Raw genomic sequence first — 22,998 nt, 5'->3', positions numbered from 1 at the left:
TTGACAGTCCGGGAACGCCCACCAAATACGAGCACCTAGGTACCGCCCGCGCCGACCGGGTGGAGTCAGAGCGCACGAACCTCCTAAGGCGGAACTGGCGGATCGCAGGGAGCCGGGCGGTGCTGACGCACACAAGCCAATTACGGCAGACGCTTCCACGTGACTAGAACTGACCAATAGGCAGTCGCGACGATAGCGGCGGGGAAATTCAAACGTGTTTGAGGAGAGGGGTCTGGATTCCATCTTTTCTTCCCTACTCCGCTTTCTGGCGGTGAGTTCTCCCTCGCGGGCACACCGAGGAACGGCGGCGGCCCGTGTGTGGGCTCTTTAGCCACAAGGGTCGGTGAGTGGTTAGGGCGCGGCGGGGAGGACTCAGAGCCTGGTAGAAGACGTAGGGCGCGGCTAAACGAACTGAAGGGGGAGAGGAGGTCTCGCTGCTTCCGGCAATCCAGCGGGTGGTGAGGGGGATTTTGTTGAGGACCCAGGAAACAAGAGGTGGGTGTGTACCTCGCTGAAGAGGGCCTGGAGGGCACCTGGGGAGAGTTTTGGGGCCATAAAATCGTCTCCCAAAAGACACGCCCTCTTGTCTGGTGTTTTAGAACAGGGAGAGGAGACAGTGACCCCGTTCTGACAGTTACCTTTTGAACCTGACTTCAAATAGTGGTTTCTAGCTGCCCACTTTATCGCCCCTTTTCATTGTCAAACTCGAGGTCAGGGGCGGCATTAATATCAGTTACCCTGGGCTACTGGGTTAATGTCTGAGAATCACAAACCTGAGATTGACAGGAAGAACGACTGCAGACACTTTGTAACATCACCCCCGTGCAGATGAGCAAGTGCTGGTGCTATAAGAATGCAGTAGATTTTTGGTTTTAGAATGATTAAGATAGCAAATCATAATTCTGCCAGATAGGCATAAGAACAAGCCTTCTGATACCACTTTATCAATAAAAGGCAATAATGTGTATATATTCTGCTTTGAACGCACTTGCAATGTGCAGGCTTACTCGCATACAGCAGGTGAATAAAGGAATGGTTTTCATTATCAAAAATATTCTTTATGTCTATATGTCACTACCAGAATCCAAGCAAACACTCCCTCACATTTTAAAAAATGACTAAATTTGCAGATGGCCCAGAGGAAATAATTCTGGAAAAAGAGTGAAAGGAAAGTGTGGGAGAAAAATGGAAAGTTTGAAAGCAAGGAGGGGCAGCAATTTCTGTGTTGTGCAATGACTTCACTGAAGTTCTGTTGTGAAGAAAAGGTGTATCTGGCCTATTGGAAACCTTGCTGGACAAATTACAAGGATGTGCTGTTGTTTTTATGTGCATAGTTTCACAAATACTACTCTGATAATACATGTGTTTAGATGTGTTCGTATAACTAATGCTTTCGTCTTCTGGGTTCTAAAAGGCTAGCTGAGACATTTTCTTTAATGCTAGTAAAAAGGAATGATGACCAGTTCAATTTTTTTTTTTTTGCCTTAGAAATGGAGGCTGAGGATTTAAGTGGCAGAGAATTGACAATTGATTCTATAATGAACAAAGTGAGAGATATTAAAAATAAATTTAAAAATGAAGACCTTACTGATGAGCTAAGCTTGAATAAAGTCTCTGCTGATACTACAGGTGCGTTCCTTTTCTTTGAGTGCCTGCTAAGGTAAAGGAATGAAGTGTTAACCACTTGTATTTCATGAATGTAATTTTCTCAGTAATTGTTACTTGCCAATTAGTCTACAAACACTTTATATTTTAAACCTTCTGTGTGGAAATGTTCACAATTTTCTGCTTAAAAACAGAAACTTATTACAGTATGCTCTTAACTCTTCCATTACTGTCAGCTGTTATTTCTGTTGATAAGCCTGCCATCAGTAGATATGCCATTTTTTTCCATTCTTTTTTTGCTGCAAACTGAGAAAAACATCATGAATCTTAATGAAATTATGGTATAAACTTAAAGTCAAAACTCCATTTTTGATAGGGGAGAATCTTCCTATTACTCCCCCTTTAATTCTCTTCTCCTTTGCTTATTACTCTGTTCCAGCGACAGTGGCTTCCCTGCTATCTCTTATATTCTAGACCAGCTTATATCCCAATCCCTTTGTTCTTGCTCTCTGCCTTGAACACCACTCCCAAGATAATCTGCCAACTCTTAGCTTTTCCAGGTCTGTTCACAGGTCATCTCCGTAAGGCCTTTCCTAGCTCACTTAAAATAGCAACCTACTGGTATGAGCATGTGTATCCTTTCCCTGTATTATTTTTCTCCATAGCATTAATCACCTTATATCTAATTTACTCATGAATTTGTTTGTCTCCTCCACTAGAACATGAGCTCCATGTAGGCATGATTTTTATCTGTTTTGTTATATCTACAGGGCTTAGAATGTTGCCTGACATGTGGTGGATACTTACATTTTTATTGGATGACGAATCAGTAAAAGTGCCCAAAGTTTAATACCCTAGCTTTATGAACAGTTAGCTCAGAAGCCTAATTCTCTATTTCAGATTATTGAGGTTGTTTTGAAAAGTGACCTTTGGATAAATTTGTTGTGTCTATACTGACCATTAAATGGATGAGGGATTAAGTGGAAGAAACTGAAATCTAGTCATGATGGTAGATCATATTCAATTGAAACAACCTAGAAAATGATCATTTTGGTGTTAAGCAAAATCTAAGTAGAATATTACCATACTTTATTATGTGTACTTAAATAATGTTAAACCTTGCACACCAAGATGAGTCCTTATTTAAAATTCTTAGCTCGGGGCACCTGGGTGGCTCAGTCAGTTTAGCGTCTGCCTTGGGCTCAGGTCATGATCCCAGCGTCCTGGGGTCAAGTCCCATATTGGGCTCCCTGCTTGTCAGGGAGCCTGCTTCTCCCTCCTCTGCCGCCCCACCCCCCTGCTTGTGCTCTCTCTTGCACTCTCCCTCTTTCAAATAAATAAATAAAATCTTAAATAAAATGAAATAAAATTCTTAGCTCACTCAAAACTGTGAATACTTAACATATATTGATAACTGGGATATAAGACATTATCATAAGTATTGAGGGAAATCCAAAGATTAAAACCATGGTTTCTAGGTGACAAAAATTTATGTAATCACTACACTGCACTGTGAAATATGTTTGGCATCAAATAAATACTAACACAATAAGGCACAATTTAAGTTCTGAGTAGAGGGAGAATGGAGTACTCAGAGACCTGAGGGGTTCATTTGCAAACACTGTTTTTGTTTTGTAAATTTTATTTAAATTTAATTAACATATAATGTATTATTAGTTTCAGAGGTAGAGGTCAGTGATGCATCAGTCTTCTGTAACACCCAGTGCTCAGTACTTCACGTGCCCTCCTTAATGTCCATCACCCAGTTACCCCATCTCCCCACCCCCTTCTCCAGCAACCCTCAGTTTGTTTCCTATGATTAAGAGTCTCTTATGGTTTGTCTCCCTCTCTGAGTTGTCTTGTTTTATTTTTTCCTCTCTTCCCCTATGATCCCGTTTTTTTTCTTAAATTCCACCTATGAGTGAGATTGTATGATAATTGTCTTTCTCTGATTGACTTATTTTGCTTAGCATAATACCCTCTAGTTCCATCAGGTCATTGCAAATGGCAAGATTTCATTTTTTTGATGGCTGAGTAGTATTCCATTGTATATATATACACCACATCTTTATCCATTCGTCTGTTGATGGACATCTGGGCTCTTTCCATAGTTAGGCTATTGTGGACATTGCTGCTATAAACATTGGGGTGCAGGTGCCCCTTCAGATCACTACATTTGTATCTCTGGGGTAAATACCCAGTAGTGCAATTGCTGGGTCTTAGGGTAGCTCTATTTTCAACTTTTTGAGGAACCTCCATACTGTTTTCCAGAGTAGCTGCACCAGCTTGCATTCCCACCAACAGTGTAAGAGGGTTCCCCTTTCTCTACATCCTCACCAACATCTGTCATTTCCTGACTTGTTAATTTTAGCCATTCTGACAGGTATGAGGTGGTATCTCATTGAGGTTTTGATTTGGATTTCCCAGATGCCCAGTGATGTGGAGCATTTTTTTCATGTGTCTGTTGGCCATTTGGGTGTCTTCTTTGGAGAAATGTCTGTTCATGTCTTCTGCCCATTCCTTGATTGGATTATTTGTTCTTTAGGTGTTGAGTTGGATAAGTTCTTTATAGATACTGGATACTAGCCCTTTATCTGATATTTGCAAATATCTATGCTCATTCTGTCAGTTGTCTTTTAGTTTTGTTGACTGTTTCCTTTGCTGTGCAAAAGCTTTTTATCTTGATGAAGTCCCAATAGTTCATTTTTGCCTTTGTTTCCCTCGCCTTCTAGCAAGAAGTTGCTGTGGCCGAGATCATAGAAGTTGCTGCTTGTGTTCTCTTGGATTTTGATGGATTCATGTCTCACATTTAGGTCTTTCATCCACTTTGAGTCTATTTTTGTGTATGGTGTAAGGAAATGGTCCCATTTCATTCTTCTGCATGTAGCTGTCCAATTTCCCCCAACATCATTTGTTGAAGAGACTGTCTTTTTTCCACTGGATATTCGTTCCTGCTTTGTCGAAGATTAGTTGACCATAGAGTTGAGGGTCCATTTCTGGGCTCTCTATTCTGTTCCATTGATCTATGTGTCTTTTTGTGCCAGTACCATACTGTCTTGATGATTACAGTTATGTAATAGAGCTTGAAGTCCGGAATTGTGATGCCACCAGCTTTGGTTTTCTTTTTCAATATTCCTTTGGCTATTCGGCGTCTTTTCTCATTCCAACACAGTGGTTTTTAGACCTCTTGCAGACTAAGTTCTTAGGAGCTCAATGGAAGGGAGGTAAAAAAATGGAAAATGAAATTAATATCAGGTCAGATTAAATTTAAAATAAAAAAGCAGAGTAATGAATATGTTATGTTTTAGTAAAAAGCAGAAACAGTAATTTTGTTTGTTAAAGCAAAGATTTGCCCTTTTTGAAGGCAACTGAAACTGATAGAAGGAATGATAGTTTCTTTGGGAAATCTGAATTTAATAATTTATTGTTTAGTAATGACTAAAATATCCTGAACAGGAGACTGACATTAATTCAATTTGTCCTTTTAAAACAATTGACAGTAAAGAAAGTAAAAAAAAATAAATTACAATATGAAAATTATGGAGAAATATGGGTAACTTGCAGGGAGAAGAAAATAACCATACCAGTTACTTATCTTTTATAAATTGTTTTTAATTGGGTTAAAGGTAAGTTTGAGATATATGGAGATAATGTTGGATGGGTGAGGTTGTAAAGAAGGTTATGTTAGGAATGGGGCAATAAGTTTTAAAATTTTTAATGAATAAGTCATTGATGAGGAATTTTCTAACAAAGTTGTTACAGGTGGTGGTGGGAGAGACTTAGGTTTTCTTCGGATAGTTAGGGGGCTGAAATAGAATTATGTTGCTAGAGCATAAAATTTTCTTAGACTACATATGGCCTTTTAAAAGCTACTTATAAAAGAGCTTATTTCCAAAGTTTTTCTTTCCTTCAAAATATGTAACTTTAGGAATAAAATAAACTCTTACAAAGGCATACGTGCAGTAAATAAGTTGCTCATATTTATAGGAATTGTTAAAGTTTTATAGTGTTTTAAGGAGCTTATGTACATTTATACTGAGAATATAAATTATTAACTAATTTGAAAGGAAAGTGCAATTTGGCATTTGTTTTGGTATATTTTGTTCCTCTTATTCAGATAACTCGGGAACTGTTAACCAAATTATGATGATGTCAAACAACCCAGAGGACTGGTTGAATTTGTTGCTCAAACTAGAGAAAAACAGTGTCCCCCTAAATGAAGCTCTTTTAAATAAATTGATTGGTCGTTACAGTCAAGCAATTGAAGCCCTTCCTCCAGATAAATATGGCCAAAATGAGAGTTTTGCTCAAATTCAAGTGAGATTTGCTGAATTAAAAGCGTAAGTATTCACTTATTAACTACATTAACTACATCACATTGCACATAACTACATTATAAAAGAAACATATCAGGATTAATTATAAGAAAATATTTTTTAACCAAATCCTTTTGTTTATAATTAACAAGTGAGTATTGTAAACTCTGTTTACTATGTACATATTTCTACAAAAGTTACATATTCTGGACTCTGCCTAAAAAGATTTTAAAAACTAACTGATTAGTATTTAATTTTACAAACAGAGAAAAACATGCCATGTCCCTTGGAAAATTGAATGAGGAGTTATCAAACTTAAGTAGCTATGTCCTTCTTCTTAAAATTTGACTCTATAATCTTTATTACAGTATTCAGGAGCCGGACGATGCCCGTGACTACTTTCAGATGGCCAGAGCAAACTGCAAGAAATTTGCTTTTGTGCATGTATCTTTTGCACAATTTGAACTATCACAAGGTAATTTGAAAATGTCAAGTCCAAATTTTAAGTAATAGATAACTTCCTGCTGTAACTCAGACTGTAATGTTAAATCATACATATGAAGTAGAAATTTGAGGTGAAAGGCATGGAAGTTGATAAGATGAGAATATGGGGGAAGAATGCCACCAAAGTGTAAATGCAGAGAATATCTGTTATACTAGCTTTTCTACTTGTAAGGCATAATCCAGGGAAATAAGCATGAACATCGTATTTGTGCTATTAATTAGATTCAGGAAATGCCTAAGGAAAGTGGCTTTTTCACTGCATACTTGTGCAGTAGAAGGATATCAGATACTTAAGTTAGCACTTAGATAAACTTTCCTTATGCTATGGTTTCATACTACAAAAATATATATCAAAACATAATTATAGCATTAATTGGTACTTCCCCCTTTTTAATTAAAAAGAAAAGCAAACTGCTGTAGAAGCTTTTATTTCTTGTTTTTTTTTATTCTTGCATAGTCTGGACTTTTTGGACTTTTGGATAGAACCATGGCAATCTCTTCCTTAGACATTTTTAGCCTACCTATTCTGTCTTTTCTTTTTCTCATTTTCTGGGACTTTTGGATCCATGCTCAGTCTGCCCTCTAGCCACATTCCTAATTTTCCCTCTGCTCCAGCCCTGATCCCATTTACTACCAGTGATACACATAACACTAACTGGTTTGGCTCAGCCAGAATCCCCATCATCGTGCCCATAGCAGGGCTCAGTCACTGGAGTGTATTTCCCAGGACTGAGGTTGGAGAAAAGCATTGTGAAAACTCAGGAAATGGTTTGAAAACCCTGGACTTTTACTTATTTATAATATTTCTGAGTCCTAGTTATCTGAATCATCTCTAATCTATCCTGTGTACTGTCAGGTGACTTAAAAAAAAATTCATTCCTTTTTTGCCTAGGAAAATTGATTACTCCTTGCTTATTAGAGTAAGTTTGGCCAGACCTTTAATACCCTCTCTCCATTTTACTTAAAACATTTGTTGAAGTATTATGGCCTATCAACAGCAATTATAAATTTTATATCTTTAGAACATATAAATATTGAAAATCTCAAATTTTGTTATCTGTAAAAAAGAAATAAACTTTATCACTGCAATGTAGTAGTGGCCTCAAGGTCAAATTGTGATTATTTTGAACAAGGTTATGAATAGGCTCTCAGGAAATATACACATCTCTGAAATCCTATGTGTAGTTTGGTGTGTATGTATATTTTTGTAGTGTTGGAAGACAGTCCATAGTTTTTATCAGACTCTCGAAGGGGTCTGTGACCTTATTAAGCTCCCTAATACTAGTTCTTATCTAAGCCTGCCTTTCTTTTGCTGCCCTAAAATGCTCAAATCCTGAAATACCAGTACTCTGAATAAATGTATACTTAGCCACTATCAGATAGATTTATATTCTTAAAATTTGTAAACTGTCAGAAACTAGAGGCCGTCTCTTAATCATTTTTAAATCCGAAGTGCCAAGTGTGTAGCATAGCTGAGTGGCTCCCATAAATGCTGATAACACATTCCATATGATCCATGATGTATACATTTGATATTTAGCAATCAAATTCTAGACAAAATATATTAAGTTTGCATTTGAAAGGAAATTTGATGATTTATTTGTAGTCAGATAATTTTAGTAGTCTCAATTATTTTGCATTTTTGGGATAGTATAGCTAAGTCTGGTAGCTAAAGACTAACCTTTGTCATTACTTTTTAAAATATGAGTCCTTTTGATAGAGAATTCCCTTTAGCAAAAGATGTCGACCTTAATAACTAAATGTTGTCATGAATGATAATTATTATACTGCACTGTAATAGATTGGTGTTCTTGGGACTATAGTAACATCTAGGGCTTAGTTTTCCCTTTTACTAAGTTCCTTAAGTTTCTGTTTTATTTGGTTTTTGCTACCCCCACTTTATACTGCTTTGTTATATTTCTTTTACTTTTGAAAATGGACAATGATGATAAAGCTAATGCATAATTATGTTAATTACATATTACATAAGTAAACTATTTGACAGGAATTATTACCAAAAGAGAAACTGCTTTTATTTGCTTATGAAATAAGGTACATGAATCTTGGATCTTGGAATAAATATTTTTGCCTAAGCCTTTTAAATTTTTCCCTAGGTCCTGACGAATAAGTATCTGGGGAATGAAGATTACTGCATTAAAATGACATTTATTTTTTACTTTGTTAGGTAATTTCAAAAAAAGTAAACAACTTCTTCATAAAGCTGTAGAATGTGGAGCAGTACCACTGGAAATGCTGGAAATTGCCATTCGGAATTTGAACCTTCAAAAGAAGCAGCTGCTTTCAGAGGAGGAAAAGAAGAGTTTATTAGGTAAATGTATTAATGTGTGCTACTACTTTTCTGTGGTAGATTGTCTGTAAAAAAGAATACAGGGTAGTATTTTATTTATTTTTAAAGATTTTTTATTTATTTGAGAGAAAGCATATGCACAAGTGAGGTGTGGAGGGAAGGGGGGAGCAGAGGGAGAGGGAGAAAACCCTGGACTTTTACTTATTTATAATATTTCTGAGTCCTAGTTATCTGAATCATCTCTAATCTATCCTGTGTACTGTCAGGTGACTTAAAAAAAAATTCATTCCTTTTTTGCCTAGGAAAATTGATTACTCCTTGCTTATTAGAGTAAGTTTGGCCAGACCTTTAATACCCTCTCTCCATTTTACTTAAAACATTTGTTGAAGTATTATGGCCTGTCAACAGCAGGGCTCCATCCCAGAACCCCAGGATCATGACCTGAGCTGAAGGCAGATGATTCACCAACTAAGCCACCCAAGTGTCCCCAGGATAATATTTTAAAGAAAAATACCATCTTTGTAGAATGATCAAAATCTAAATTTTAGATGTAAAGGAGGTAGGGTGCCTTTATTCTGGGGAAACAGGTATGTCATGAATCAGTTGCGAAGTATAGTTAGAGGATTATCTTCATAACATCTTCATATCTGCATATCTTATTTGAGGACAAATGTTTACCGTAAATTATCTATTTAAATATTCTTATTTCTGAGATTACTTTTTTGTGTATTCCTTATCTTTATGAATTTAATTACAATTTAAAAATGTTTACAACATCTACAGTATTGACTGCTCAAGAATCATTCCCCAGTTCACTTGGACACTTACAGAATAGGAACATCAGTTGTGATTCCAGAGGACAAACTACGAAAGCCAGGTTTTTGTATGGGTAAGGAAACTAAATCTGTTTTTTAAATGTTCATCATATATTTACATTATTTATACACCTGCATATGTATTTTAATGTTACGGTAATAACATTAGCAATTAATAGAAATACATATGTTAATATTATTCTTTTAAAAATTGGGGTATTTTCTTTCTGTATAGAGAGAACATGCCCCCTCAAGATGCAGAGATAGGTCATCGAAATCCCTTGAAACAAACAAACAAAGCTAAACGAGTAAGTTATTTTTAATCTACCTTGATTAAAGTGATAGCAGTGAGGTATATGTTTATTTCCTAGTTGGTTACTTAATCTTTCAAAACATTTTTAGTCATGCCCATTTGGAAGAGTCCCAGTTAACCTTCTAAGTAGCCCGGATTATGGGAAGACAGATGGTTCAGTTGTGCCAAGTTTTACAAAAAGGTATGTTTGAATTTTAATTTTTTGTTTTCAATACTTAAAGATTGATGACAGAATGGTCACAAAGTCTTTTATTGCCTAATAGTAATTTTGATTAAATTTTTATTTAGTATTAAAGATTACCGAGTCTCTAAATGCTATTAGGAAGAAAGGAATGACTTTATTTTACTTTTTCACTCATTAAAAATTAAAGGAATGGGAGTGCCTGGCTGGCTCAGTTGCTGGAACATGTGACTCTTGATCTTAGGGTTCTGAGTATGAGCCCCATGTTGGGTGTAGAGATTACTTAAAAATAAAATCTTAAAAAAAGAAATTGAATGATTAACAAATTAGGAAACACAGCAGAAAAAATACTAGGTCAATATTAAACTTAAAAGTTTATGCAGATGTTCCTGGGGTAAAAACTCCTGTTTGGACATTTCTTGCTTATGGATAGCCTCTCTGGTAATAATCTCTTCCTCGTGTATGAATGTCTTCATAGCAGGGGCAGGAACAATTTCTTTGCTAGCAGGTTCAAGAAAAAGAGCTGCTATCAATGGGAAAGATGATGAATTCACTCATTTGCTTCAGAGCCCAGGGTATCAAGAGGTGGAGAAGGGCAGGTAGAGATAAAATATTGTTCATCACATCCAGTGTGTTCTCCTTCCTTCAAGTTGAGTGTTTATCCCCTTAAAGGAAGTGGGAATCTAGTAATCCAGCTTAGCTAAGGAAATTTTTCTGTTCTGTTCTTATCTCTAATCATTCTTGATTTCTTATTTCTATTAGAAAAGGCTCCTTGGATTCCAGAGAATCGTTTTGCAAATAAACTTCAGAAGTACAACTGCTTGTTCTTAGTTGACATCCTCTTTAATTAAAATCCTGTCATGCTTAGGGCTTGACTAAAGATAGATATTAAGAGAGCATTTTGGTTGTCCAAAATCTTATGAGATGACTTTTGTCTTCTCCATTTCAAATACCTAGCTGAAGAATAAAGGAGACTTTCTCCCACTATAAAAAAATAAGAACAAAAACAAACCAGCCATTTTCTCGGTGCTTGTTATGTTAGACTATATGCTAACCACTGTGGAGGCCCATGGGAAGGCTTATACTCTAGTTCTTAAGCTGTTTGCAATCTGAAGTGTGGTTTCACCTACATACTGCTGTCCCATTCTCCTTTACTACAGTTATACTTAGCTGCAACTCTTACTTAATACATAATGAAGTACTACTTACCTCTATTCCTTTTGTCATTTCCCAGCTCCTAATTTAGTTATATTTGTACTATAATCATGCCATTTTTAAAAAAAAAATTTTTTTTTCAAGAGATCTTTCCAATTAAGTGTACATCTTGCTAAAAAGTCAACTTTAAAATGGAAAAAAAAAACACACTGAAAAGATTAATTTCAAGGTAAGCATTAAAACTATTTTGTTTTGTGGGTAATAGACAGACCTCTGGATCAGAACGCCGAGATATGATTGTGCCTGGATCTAAATCAACTGGAAATGATTCCAGTGAATTGAGACATTTAAAGGTATTTTAATTTTTAAATCTCTACATGGAGCAAGGGTTCCTGATCCAGGATTCATGAAGTTTTTTCTGGGAAAGGGGTCCAATGGTGTTCTGCAGTCCCGAGAGATACAGGACTACTAATGGAAAGTGATACAGAAGTCCTAAACTGTTCCTCCAAAACTGAGGTGGTAGCAAAATGATCAATGATCTCCTGGGATAACTTTGAAGTAACAATTATTATGCATATGTTTAAGCAGATTAGTTGGCCTGGATTTGGGAATAGGTTAGGGAGCCATTCCCCCCAATTTTTGTTTCTTGGTGTGTTTAATCATAGGATCTGACAAGGCATCTTATACAGCAATGAGGGTAAATGTGATGTGTCTTTGTAAATTCAAAAGATACAATTTTATTAGTCTCTGATGCACTGATTTTTAGGGGTTATACTATTCTTATTGTACTTGAGTTCAACCACTGAACTCACAATGTGGGTCTTTTCAGTTTGTATTTTTTGTGATTCCTCTCTTTCATGGTCTATGCTTATTTTAACTAATCACAGCTATCTTAGAGTATAGAAGCATAATTATATCAAAAGTTTACTTTTTGGATTTAGAATAATTACTGTTTTAGACTTACACAAATCTTAATTTTCACTAATGTTATTTTTGGGATAAAATATAATCACAGTAACAAAATAATGAGGCATGTCTTATGTTGGATTCAAAATTTCAATCTCTTGGGGCGCCTGGGTGGCTCAGTCATTAAGCATCTGCCTTCGGCTCAGGTCATGATCCCAGGGTCGTGGAATCAAGCCCCGCATCGGGCTCTCTGCTCGGCAGGAAGCCTGCTTCTCCCTCTCTCACTCCCCCTGCTTGTGTTCCCTCTCTCGCTGCGTCTTTCTCTGTCAAAAAAATAAATAAAATCTTTAAAAAAAAAAAAATTTCAACCTCTCTTTTTAATTGAATATATTTTAGCAGTTGATTATGTCCATTGAAAGCACATTGCCCAAATATATGGTTATGGACATTCCCGATGCTCTAGTCAATAATTCAAGAAATTAATCTGTTCTCAGTTTGTGAGTCTACATCTGATAATAGTAGGTAATTTAGTTAGCAATCTTTTCACGTAGATGAGACTTCAGTATTTCGAACACTAAGACAAATTAGTGCTGTTGTTGTTTATGAGACTTTATTTTTTTTGATACCTTATTCTTTTTATGTAGTCTATTCAAAATATCCATTCCAAGGAACCTCTGATGTTAGATGAGAAGAGTTCTGAACTTATTACTGATTCAGTAACCCTGAAGAATAAAACGGAATCAGGTCTTCTAACAAAATTAGAAGGTAAGAGAAACAAGATAAGCTTCCTTAATTAAGAATACCACTTTAGGGACACCTGGGTGGCTCAGTCGGTTAAGCGCCTGCCTTTGGCTCAGATCATGATCCCAGGGTCCTGGGGTTGAGTCCTGCATGGGCTTCCTGCTCTGCAGGGAGCCTGCTTCTCCCTCCCCCTGCTTGTGCGTACTCTCTCTCTCTCTCTCAGATAAATAAATAAATAAAATCTTAAAAAAAGAAAGAACACCACTTTGTTGCTTGTGGAAGTTGACCAGCCATCTAAGAATTACAATGTAAGACTGTATCTATATATCTTGTGTGCCAGTTGAATTAAATAGAATGTATGAAAAAATATTGAATTCTGTAGTAACAGAAGTTTATTTGCCTACAAGGTGCCTAGAAAGAAGAGTGGAGGGAAAGTACAATGGGGCTGAGTTAGATTTCTCAGTTGGCTTGACAAATACTTTCTGGAAAAAACAGAAGCTGTATTGCCTATAGGACAGTTCTCTCTTTTCTCTTTTATCAAACATTTGATTTTCCACCATATGAGTACTATGATAAATTTTCTAAGGGTATATAAATGAATGAGACAGGGTCCCAAGGAGATTGCCATCCAGCATGGAAGAGAGACTGATAAATATAATGCTGTGTAGAGTTTAGAGAGTGTTATGAGAACCACATAAATAAAATACTAAGAATTCAGAGGAGGGAGAAACCTGAAGAACCAATTGGTGTAGGATAAATAAGAAAATGTTTTGTGGAGGCAAAGAAACATGAAGAAGTGTTTGGGTTTAAATAGGAAGAAATAGCAGTGATAGAGTATTTCAGATGGAGAGAATAGCAAAAGCAAAAGAATAAAACATTTTGGAACCAAAGACAGTCTAGTTACGTGAAAAACTATAACAGGTCATGTAAAAGTGGGAGATAAGACTAGGTAGACTAAACACCAGGCTTAAAATTTTTTTTGTAAACATCAGAGTACCAATAACGATTTTTGAGGAAGATCACGAATTGGATGATTCTTGCCCAACCAGGTTGACAGATTGACTGTATTTTTTTCATTAATTGGACTGAGGAGGAAAACTGGGACAAACTAGGCTTGCCGAGACTCTTTGGTTTCCAAACTGAGACTTTCCTGGTGTTAGCCCTGGAAGTTCCATAAATCATCTTACCCTCAGTCCCTAACAAACCGGGACTGTTAATTGTCCTAGAATAGTCTTCTTTTGCCATTATTTTGACTCAGAATAGATTCCTATTTCTAGTATTTGGAGGAGATTTTCATGGCATCTGTTATAAACTGGTATTGTTGAAAAATCATTTTTACCAAATATGCTTGTTAATAGTACTAATCTGACACCTAATTTAATGTTTTTCAATAAAAGCTTGTTGAGTACCTACCTACACAGTGCCAGTAATACTTTATTATATAGTAAAACTTCCAGTCACAAAACTGCCCAAATCATAAGAGTATATAGCCCAGTGAAATAGCATTTCAGGGGCACCTGGCTGGCTCAGTCGGTTAAGCGTTTGCCTTCGGCTCAGGTCATGATCCCGGGGTCCTGGGATCAAGTCACATGTCGGCTCCTTGCTCAGCGGGGAGCCTGCTTCTCCCTCTGCCTGCCGCTCCCCCTGCTTGTGCTCGCTCTCTCTCAAATAAATAAAATCTTAAAAAAAAAAAATAGCATTGTAGTCATACACATTTCTTCTGAGTGTATTCGAAGAGTGGGGTTGTAGGATCACAGGATGTGCATATGTTCAACTGTGGCGGATAGTGCCAAACAGTTTTCTAGAATGGTTGTACTTTTGACCAGCAGTAGTTTGCTCTTGCTCCATATTAGTCCCAATTGTTTTATTGTTGGTTTTTAATTTTAGACATTTGGACGCTACTAAGTGATAGATAGCTCATTGTGGTTTTAATTTGTGCTTCTCTGATAGCTTACGATGTTGAACATCTTTTTCTATGTTTATTGGCCATTTGGCTATCCTCTTGTGAAGTTCTTGTTTGAATCTCTGGCCAATTTTTCTATTGGGGTTTTCTTTTTTTTTCTCATTGATTCCTAGGAGAAATATTTATATCATCTAGATACATATCCTTTGTTGGATAGATGTGTTGCAAGTAACTTTTCCCATTATGTAGTGAAGACTTTTTAGGAAAATAATTCTTAAATATTGTGCATTTTAATTTATCAGTCTTTTCCTATGTGGTGTTTCCTGTCTTTAAACAAATCTGTTCCTATAATGATATTTCCATATATTTTAAATGATTTCTCATCTTGCCTTTCACATTTAGATTTATATTCTATCTGAAATTAATATTTATGTATATGTAAGATGAAGTATCAAGATTCTGTTGGTTTTTTTCCCCATGTAGATATCCAGTCGGTCCAGCATCATTTATTGAAAAGACCCTCTTTTCCCTCAGAAAATTATAAATTAGATGATCCTGTGTGTGATGTTTGGTTTTGGATTCTTTGTTTCATAGTTCTTTTTATCTGTCTTTGTGCCTGGGTTCTTAATTACTGCAATAAGTATATCTGTCAGTTGTAAAATCTTCCAACTTCATTCATCTTTGAGGCTATATCAGCTATTTAGGGCTTTAGGGTTTCTGTATAAATGTTAGAATCTATTTTGTAAAAAATGGGATTTTGACTGAGATCCTAACAGGACAGGTTGACATCTTAACAGGTAAGTTTTCTCCTCCACTAACCTGGCATATCCCTTCATTCATTTAAGTAGTATTTAAAATGTTATTGAGAATCATTTTCTGTGTTGAGACTTTTCTTATCTTTTGCTAGAGTTATTCCTAGATATCTGACATATTTTTGATGCTGTGATGAATAGGATCTTTTTTTTTTTTTAATTTTTTTTATCCTCTACTTCTTGTTGGTATATAAAAATATAACTGGTTTTAGTTATTGATCTTAAATACAGTGATGTTTGCTAAATTTACAGAATAATTCTAATATTTTTCTATGGATTCTTTCATGCTGTTTGAAAATAACATTTTTTTCCTTCTAATTCTTTTAACCTTTTTTTTTTTTTCTTGCTGTATTGCACTTAACACCATAATGATGAATAGAAAGGATGATAGGTGGCGATCTTAACTCATTCCTGTTGTAGAGGGAAGCTTTCAATATTTTACCCTTTTATGATAATTGCTGTAGATTTTTGTGGCTACTGTTTATCAAATATCAGAACAGTGAATTTTACTTTATATTCAGAGTACTGTTAGGTTTTTTTTTTTGTGACTGAGTGTTGAATTTTATCAAATGCTTTTTCTGCATTTGAGTTGATCATATATTTTTCTTCTCTGTTGTGTTATGGCAGATTAAATTGATTTTAAAAGTTAATCAAACTTTGTATTTAGGAATAAACAACTTGGTCATCATTATCCCTTTTGTATATCAGTTACAAATATTTGTTTAGGATTTTTGCATTTATTATGGTAGGAATGAATATTGATAATCATAGGAGAGTAAATATATTGTTGAGGCTCTTTTGTTCAGAGACCATTAAGAAAATAAGATACAGTCTAGTTTAAGGTAAAATTTTTGTTAAAAAACTAGAGGTCTATGAAAAGTAGTGGATTAGCTTTTCTCTATTAGCAAGACCTTATGAGGTATATATATTTTTAAATTTTTACTTATTTGTTCGGTGTTTGCTGGTGAAGACCAGAAGTATTTAAATTCAGAATGGCTTCTGATAAAGCTCTAGGTAGCAACTTAGGAAGATGGCTGTGGCACCTAAGTAAAATTGATTTGCTAAAAACAAATTGTCAGCAGCTGGCTTAAAGTTTTTAGTTTCCTTTTTTTGTTTTGTTTTTTAAGAGCAAAGTGCTAATACAGTTTGTAACATGTTCTGTAGTTCAGATTTAATCTTGTTATTATCAAATATTCTTTCCTTTTATTGATAATAACCACAAATGCAATTTCAGAAACTAAGGAACATCAAGAACCAAAGGTTCCAGAGAGTAACCAGAAACAGTGGCAGTCTATGAGAAAGCCAGAATGTGTAAACCAGAATCCTGCTGCATCTTCAAATCAGTGGCAGATTCCAGAGATATCCCGAAAAGTTGATACAGAGGTAACTTTCTTTTCCTCTCAAGTGTAGCATTGCCATTGTTTGTAATGTGGATGATCATGTTAAATGTTTTCTTCTTTTATTTAATCCTTATGTACCATAGTTAGTGGAATAGTTTAAAGGTTTTTTTTATTATTATTATTCACAAAACAATGATTACTAATAGTCACAGATTCAGTAGAAGTGTATGTTAAGTGGAAGTCTTTTATTTTCAGTGGTGTTTCTCGATTGCTGGTAAACTGGTGCAAGGGGTCAGCAAACTACAGCCTATGGGTCAAATCTAGTTCCCAGCCTGTCTGTAAAAAACGTTTTATTGGAACACAGCCATGCCCATTCATTACTGTCTATGGCTGCTTTTGAACTGTAAAAGCAGAGTTGAGTAGTTGAAATAGAAGCCACCTGTCTTAAAAAGCCTCAAATGATTACTTTCTTGCCCTTTACAGAACACGATATGATGATTCCTGAACTAGTGCAATGCTGTACCAAAGCATTTGACAATTTCCTTTTGACATCCCCATGGATAAAATAGGATAATATAGACTAGACAATATATATGAATTTATAACAGGTTGAATGATCATTCCTAGTGGCCAGAGGTCATTTTAGAAGGAATAATCTGGTAGGCTACTAGAGAGCCATACCTATATAGTCCATGGCTATACTTTCCTCACTATTTCTTTTCAGTTATATTCTAACTGAGTGGTTCACACATATTTTGGTCTTGGGGTCCTTCTTATACTCTTAATTATCAAGGCCCCTAAAGAGCTTTTATTTATGTAGGTTATATTTATCTGTATTTACTATATTAGAAAATAGAACTGAGACATTTTAAAAATATCTAATAACTTATTAAAAATAACAATAATAAATCCATCACATGACTATAGATATACTTTTAAGAAAAATAAGTATTTTTGTGTTTTCTCTTATTGAGGTATAATTGACATATAACATTTGTTTCAGGTATACAACCTAATGATTGAATATTTGTATTACGAAGTGATCACCACAAGTTCAATTAATATCTGTGGCCATACAGCTACACAATTTTTTTTTTTCTTGTGAGAACTTACAAGATTTACTCTCCTAGCAATTTTCAAGTATGCATATACTATTAATAACTGTAGTCACCATGCTATCTTCATAACTTGTTTATTTTGTAGTTAGAAATACCTTTTATCTTTTGACCCCCTTCACCCATTTCTTCTGCCAACCCATCCCCACCTCTGGCAACCATTAATTTGCTTTCCATATCTATGAGGTTGTTTTAGATTTCACATATAAATGATACTATGCAGTATTTGTCCATCTCTGTCTGGCTTATTTCACTTAACGCCATCAGTGTCCATCCATGTTGTCACAAATGGCAAGATTTCATTTTCTTTTATGGCTAATAATATTCTGTGTGTGTGTGTGTGCTTGACATTTTCTTTATCAATTCATTCATCCACTGAATTGACACTTAGGTTGTTACCATATCATGGCTATAGTAAATAATGCTGCAGTGAACATAGGGATGGGTGCATGTATCTTTTCAAGTTAGTGTTCTCATTTTCTTTGAATAAATACCTAGAAGAGGAATTGCTGGATCAAATGATAGTTCTATTTTTAATTTTTTGAGGAACCTCCATACTGTTTTCAATCCGTGGCTGCACTGATTTGCATTCCCACCAACAGTGCACAAGAATTCTCTTTTCTCTACATCCTTGCCAACACTTGTTATTTCTTGTCTTTTTGATAACAGTCATTGTAACAGGTGTGAGGTGGGTTTGATTTGTATTTCCCTGATGATTAGCGGTGTTGAACATCTTTTTATGTACCAATGGCCATCTATATGTCTTTGGAAAAATAGGTCTATTTACATCTTTGGCCCTTTTTCTGGTTGTATTGTTTGCTTTTACTATTGAATTATAGGGGTTCATTATATATCTTGGATATTAACCCCTTATCAGGTATATGATTTGCATATAGTTTCTCCCATTCAGAGGGTTGTCTTTCATTTTGTTAATGATTTCCGTTGCTGTGCAGAAGCTTATTAGTTCGATATTGTCCCACTTACTTATTTTTGCTTTTTTGGCCTTTGCTTTTGGTGTTAGATCCAAAAAAAATCCTTGCCAAGATCGACATCAGGGACCTTACTGCCTGTATTTTCTTCTGGAAGTTTTGTGGTTTCAGGTCTTACATACAAGTGTTCAATCCATTTTTTTTTTAAATTTTATTTTGTTAATCACCAAACATCATTGGTTATTGATGTAGTGTTCCATGATTCATTGTTTGCATATAACACCCAGTGTTCCATTCAATATGTGCCCTTTTTAATACCCATCACTAGGCTAAACCATCCCTCCAACCCACTCCCCTCTAGAACCCTGAGTTTGTTTCTTAGAGTCCATAGTCTCTCATGGTTCGTCTCCTTCATTTTTCCCTTCCTACTATCTTCTCTCTCTCTCTTTTTTTTTTTTTTTAAATATAAAGTATTATTTGTTTCAGAGGTACAGGTCTGTGATTCATCAATCTTACACAATTCACAACGCTCACCATAACACATACCCTCCACAATGTCTATCACCCAGCCACCCTATCCCTCTCACCCCTCACCACCCAGCAACCCTCAGTTTGTTTCCTGAGATTAAGAGTTCCTCATATCAGTGAGATCAAATAATACATGTCTTTCTCTGACTGATTTATTTCGCTTGGCATAATACCCTCTAGTTCCATCCACGTCGCTGCAAATGGCAAGATTTCATTTTTTTTGATGGCTGCATAATATTCCATGGTGTATGTGTGTGTATATATATATATATACACCACATCTTCTTTATCCATTCATCTGTTGATGGACATCTGGGCTCTTTCCATAGTTTAGCTATTGTAGACATTGCTGCTATAAACATTGGGGTGCAGGTGCCCCTTCGGATCACTACATTTGTATCTTTGGGGTAAATACTCAGTAGTGCAATTGCTGGGTCGTAGGGTAGCTCTATTTTCAACTTTTTGAGGAATCTCCATACTGTTTTCCAGAGTGGCTGTACCAGCTTGCATTCCCACCAACACTGTAGGAGGATTCCCCTTTCTCTACATCCTCGCCAACATCTATCATTTCCTGACTTGTTAATTTTAGCCATTCTGACTGGTGTGAGGTGGTATCTCATTGAGGTTTTGATTTGGATTTCCCTGATGCTGAGCGATGTGGAGCACTTTTTCATGTGTCTGTTGGCCATTTGGATGTCTTCTTGGGAAAAATGTCTGTTCGTGTCTTCTGCGCATTTCTTGATTGGATTATTTGTTCTTTGGGTGTTGAGTTTGATGAGTTCTTTATAGATTTTGGTTACTAGCCCTTTATCTGATCTGTCATTTGCAAATATTTTCTCCCATTCTGTCAGTTGTCTTTTGGTTTTGTTGACTGTTTCCTTTGCAGTGCAAAAGTTTTTATCTTGATGAAGTCCCAATAGTTCATTTTTGCCCTTGCTTCCCTTGCCTTTGGCGATATTTCTGGGAAGAAGTTGCTGTGGCTGAGGTCAAAGAGGTTGCTGCTTGTGTTCTCCTCTAGGATTTTGATGGACTCCTGTCTCACAGTTAGGTCTTTCATCCACTTTGAGTCTATTTTTGTGTATGGTGTAAGGAAATGGTCCAGTTTCATTCTTCTGCATGTAGCTGTCCAATTTTCCCCAACACCATTTGTTGAAGAGACTGTCTTTTTTCCATTGGACATTCTTTCCTGCTTTGTTGAAGATTAGTTGACCATAGAGTTGAGGGTCCATTTCTGGGCTCTCTATTCTGTTCCATTGATCTATGTGTCAGTTTTTGTGCCAGTACCATACCGTCTTGATGATGACAGCTTTGTAATAGAGCTGGAAGTCCAGAATTGTGATGCCACCAGCTTTGCTTTTCTTTTTCAACATTCCTCTGGCTATGCGGGGTCTTTTCTGGTTCCATACAAATTTTAGGATTATTTGTTGCATTTCTTTGAAGTTGATGGTATTTTGATAGGGATTGCATTGAATGTGTAGATTGCTCTAGGTAGTATTGACATCTTCAGAATATTTGTTCTTCCAATCCATGAGCATGGAACGTTTTTCCATTTCTTTGTGTCTTCCTCAATTTCTTTCAAGAGTATTTTATAGTTTTCTGAGTACAGATCCTTTGCCTCTTTGGTTAGATTTATTCCTAGGTATCTTATGGTTTTGGGTGCAATTGTAAATGGGATCAACTCCTTAATTTCTCTTTCTTCTGTCTTGTTGGTGTATAGGAATGCCACTGATTTCTGTGCATTGATTTTATATCCTGCCACTTTACTGAATTCCTGTATGAGTTCTAGAAGTTTTGGGGTGGAGTCTTTTGGGTTTTCCACATAAAGTATCATATCATCTGCAAAGAGTAAGAGTTTGACTTCTTCTTTGCCAATTCGGATGCCTTTTATTTCTTTTTGTTGTCTGATTGCTGTGGCTAGGACTTCTAATACTATGTTGAATAGCAGTGGTGATAGTGGACGTCCCTGCCGTGTTCCTGACCTTAGGGGGAAAGCTCTCAGTTTCTCCCCATTGAGAATGATATTCTTATAATTCTTTGTATTTCTTTGGTGTTGGTTGTGATCTCTCCTCTTCCATTCATGATTTTATTTATTTGGGTCATTTCTGTTTTCTTTTTGATAAGTCTGGCCAGGGGTTTATCAATCTTGTTAATTCTTTCAAAGAACCAGCTCCTAGTTTCGTTGATGTGTTCTACTGTTCTTTTGGTTTCTATTTCATTGATTTCTGCTCTGATCTTTATGATTTCTCTTCTCCTGCTGGGTTTAGGCTTTATTTGCTGTTCTTTCTCCAGCTCCTTTAGGTGTAGGGTTAGGTTGTGTATTTGAGACCTTTCTTGTTTCTTGAGAAAGGCTTGTATTGCTATATACTTTCCTCTTAGGACTGCCTTGGCTGCATCCCAAAGATTTTGAACAGTTGTGTTTTCATTTTCATTGGTTTCCATGAATTTTTTAAATTCTTCTTTAATTTCCTGGTTGACCCATTCATTCTTTAGTAGGATGCTCTTTAGCCTCCATGTACTTGAGTTCTTTCCGACTTTCCTCTTGTGATTGAGTTCTAGTTTCAAAGCATTGTGGTCTGAAAATAGGCAGGGAATGATCCCAATCTTTTGGTACCGGTTGAGACCTGATTTGTGACCTAGGATGTGATCTATTCTGGAGAATGGTCCATGGGCACTAGAGAAGAATGTATATTCCGTTGCTTTGGGATGGAATGTTCTGAATATGTCTGTGAAGTCCATTTGGTCCAGTGTGTCATTTAAAGTCTTTATTTCCTTGTTGATCTTTTGCTTAGACGATCTGTCCATTTCAGTGAGGGGGGTGTTAAAGTCCCCCACTATTATTGTATTGTTGTCGATGTGTTTCTTTGCTTTTGTTATTAATTGCCTTATATAATTGGCTGCTCCCATGTTAGGGGCATAGATATTTACAATTGTTAGATCTTCTTGTTGGATAGACCCTTTCAGTAGGATATAATGTCCTTCCTCATCTCTTATTACAGTCTTTGGTTTAAAATCTAATTTGTCTGATATAAGGATTGCCACCCCAGCTTTCTTTTGGTGTCCGTTAGCATGGTAAATGGTTTTCCACCCCCTCACTTTCAATCTGGGCGTGTCTTTGGTTCTAAAATGAGTCTCTTGCAGACAGCACATCGATGGGTCTTGTTTTTTAATCCAATCTGATAGCCTGTGTCTTTTGATTGGGGCATTTAGCCCATTTACATTCAGGGTAACTATTGAAAGATAGGAATTTAGTGCCATTGTATTGTCTGTAAGGTGACTGTTACCGTATATTGTCTGTGTTCCTTTCTGGTCTATGTTGCTTTTAGGCTCTCTCTTTGCTTAAAGGACCCCTTTCAAGATTTCTTGTAGGGCTGGTTTCGTGTTTGCAAATTCCTTTAGTTTTTGTTTGTCCTGGAAGCTTTTTATCTCTCCTTCAATTTTCAATGACAGCCTAGCTGGATATAGTATTCTTGGCTGCATATTTTTCTCATTTAGTGCTCTGAATATATCCTGCCAGTCTTTCTGGCCTG

The 22,998-nt window shown here is 36.1% G+C and overlaps 1 protein-coding gene across 2 annotated transcripts in view; it reads left to right on the top strand.

Annotated features, from left to right (window-relative positions):
- The first annotated feature begins 209 nt into the window (after window positions 1–209).
- The window catches only part of TTK (TTK protein kinase), a 45,313-nt gene continuing 22,524 nt past the window's right edge, over window positions 210–22,998 (top strand). The window contains exons 1-11 of one of the 2 annotated variants that reach the window (XM_044917402.1): window positions 210–271; window positions 1,489–1,629; window positions 5,723–5,945; window positions 6,290–6,396; window positions 8,611–8,749; window positions 9,515–9,622; window positions 9,784–9,856; window positions 9,951–10,042; window positions 11,463–11,550; window positions 12,748–12,868; window positions 16,794–16,942. In XM_044917402.1, coding sequence (XP_044773337.1) covers window positions 1,491–1,629; window positions 5,723–5,945; window positions 6,290–6,396; window positions 8,611–8,749; window positions 9,515–9,622; window positions 9,784–9,856; window positions 9,951–10,042; window positions 11,463–11,550; window positions 12,748–12,868; window positions 16,794–16,942 — 1,239 coding nt within the window. In that variant the 5' untranslated portion in view covers window positions 210–271; window positions 1,489–1,490. Of the gene's footprint in view, window positions 272–1,488; window positions 1,630–5,722; window positions 5,946–6,289; window positions 6,397–8,610; window positions 8,752–9,504; window positions 9,623–9,783; window positions 9,857–9,950; window positions 10,043–11,462; window positions 11,551–12,747; window positions 12,869–16,793; window positions 16,943–22,998 lie in introns of both variants that reach the window. The other variant, XM_021693372.1, reaches the window with a different exon arrangement.

This window comes from Neomonachus schauinslandi, chromosome 8 (assembly GCF_002201575.2).
Source record: "Neomonachus schauinslandi chromosome 8, ASM220157v2, whole genome shotgun sequence".
NCBI lineage: Eukaryota > Metazoa > Chordata > Mammalia > Carnivora > Phocidae > Neomonachus > Neomonachus schauinslandi.
Note: the sequence above shows the minus strand (reverse complement) of the source record. Positions and strands in the feature narration are given on the sequence as shown.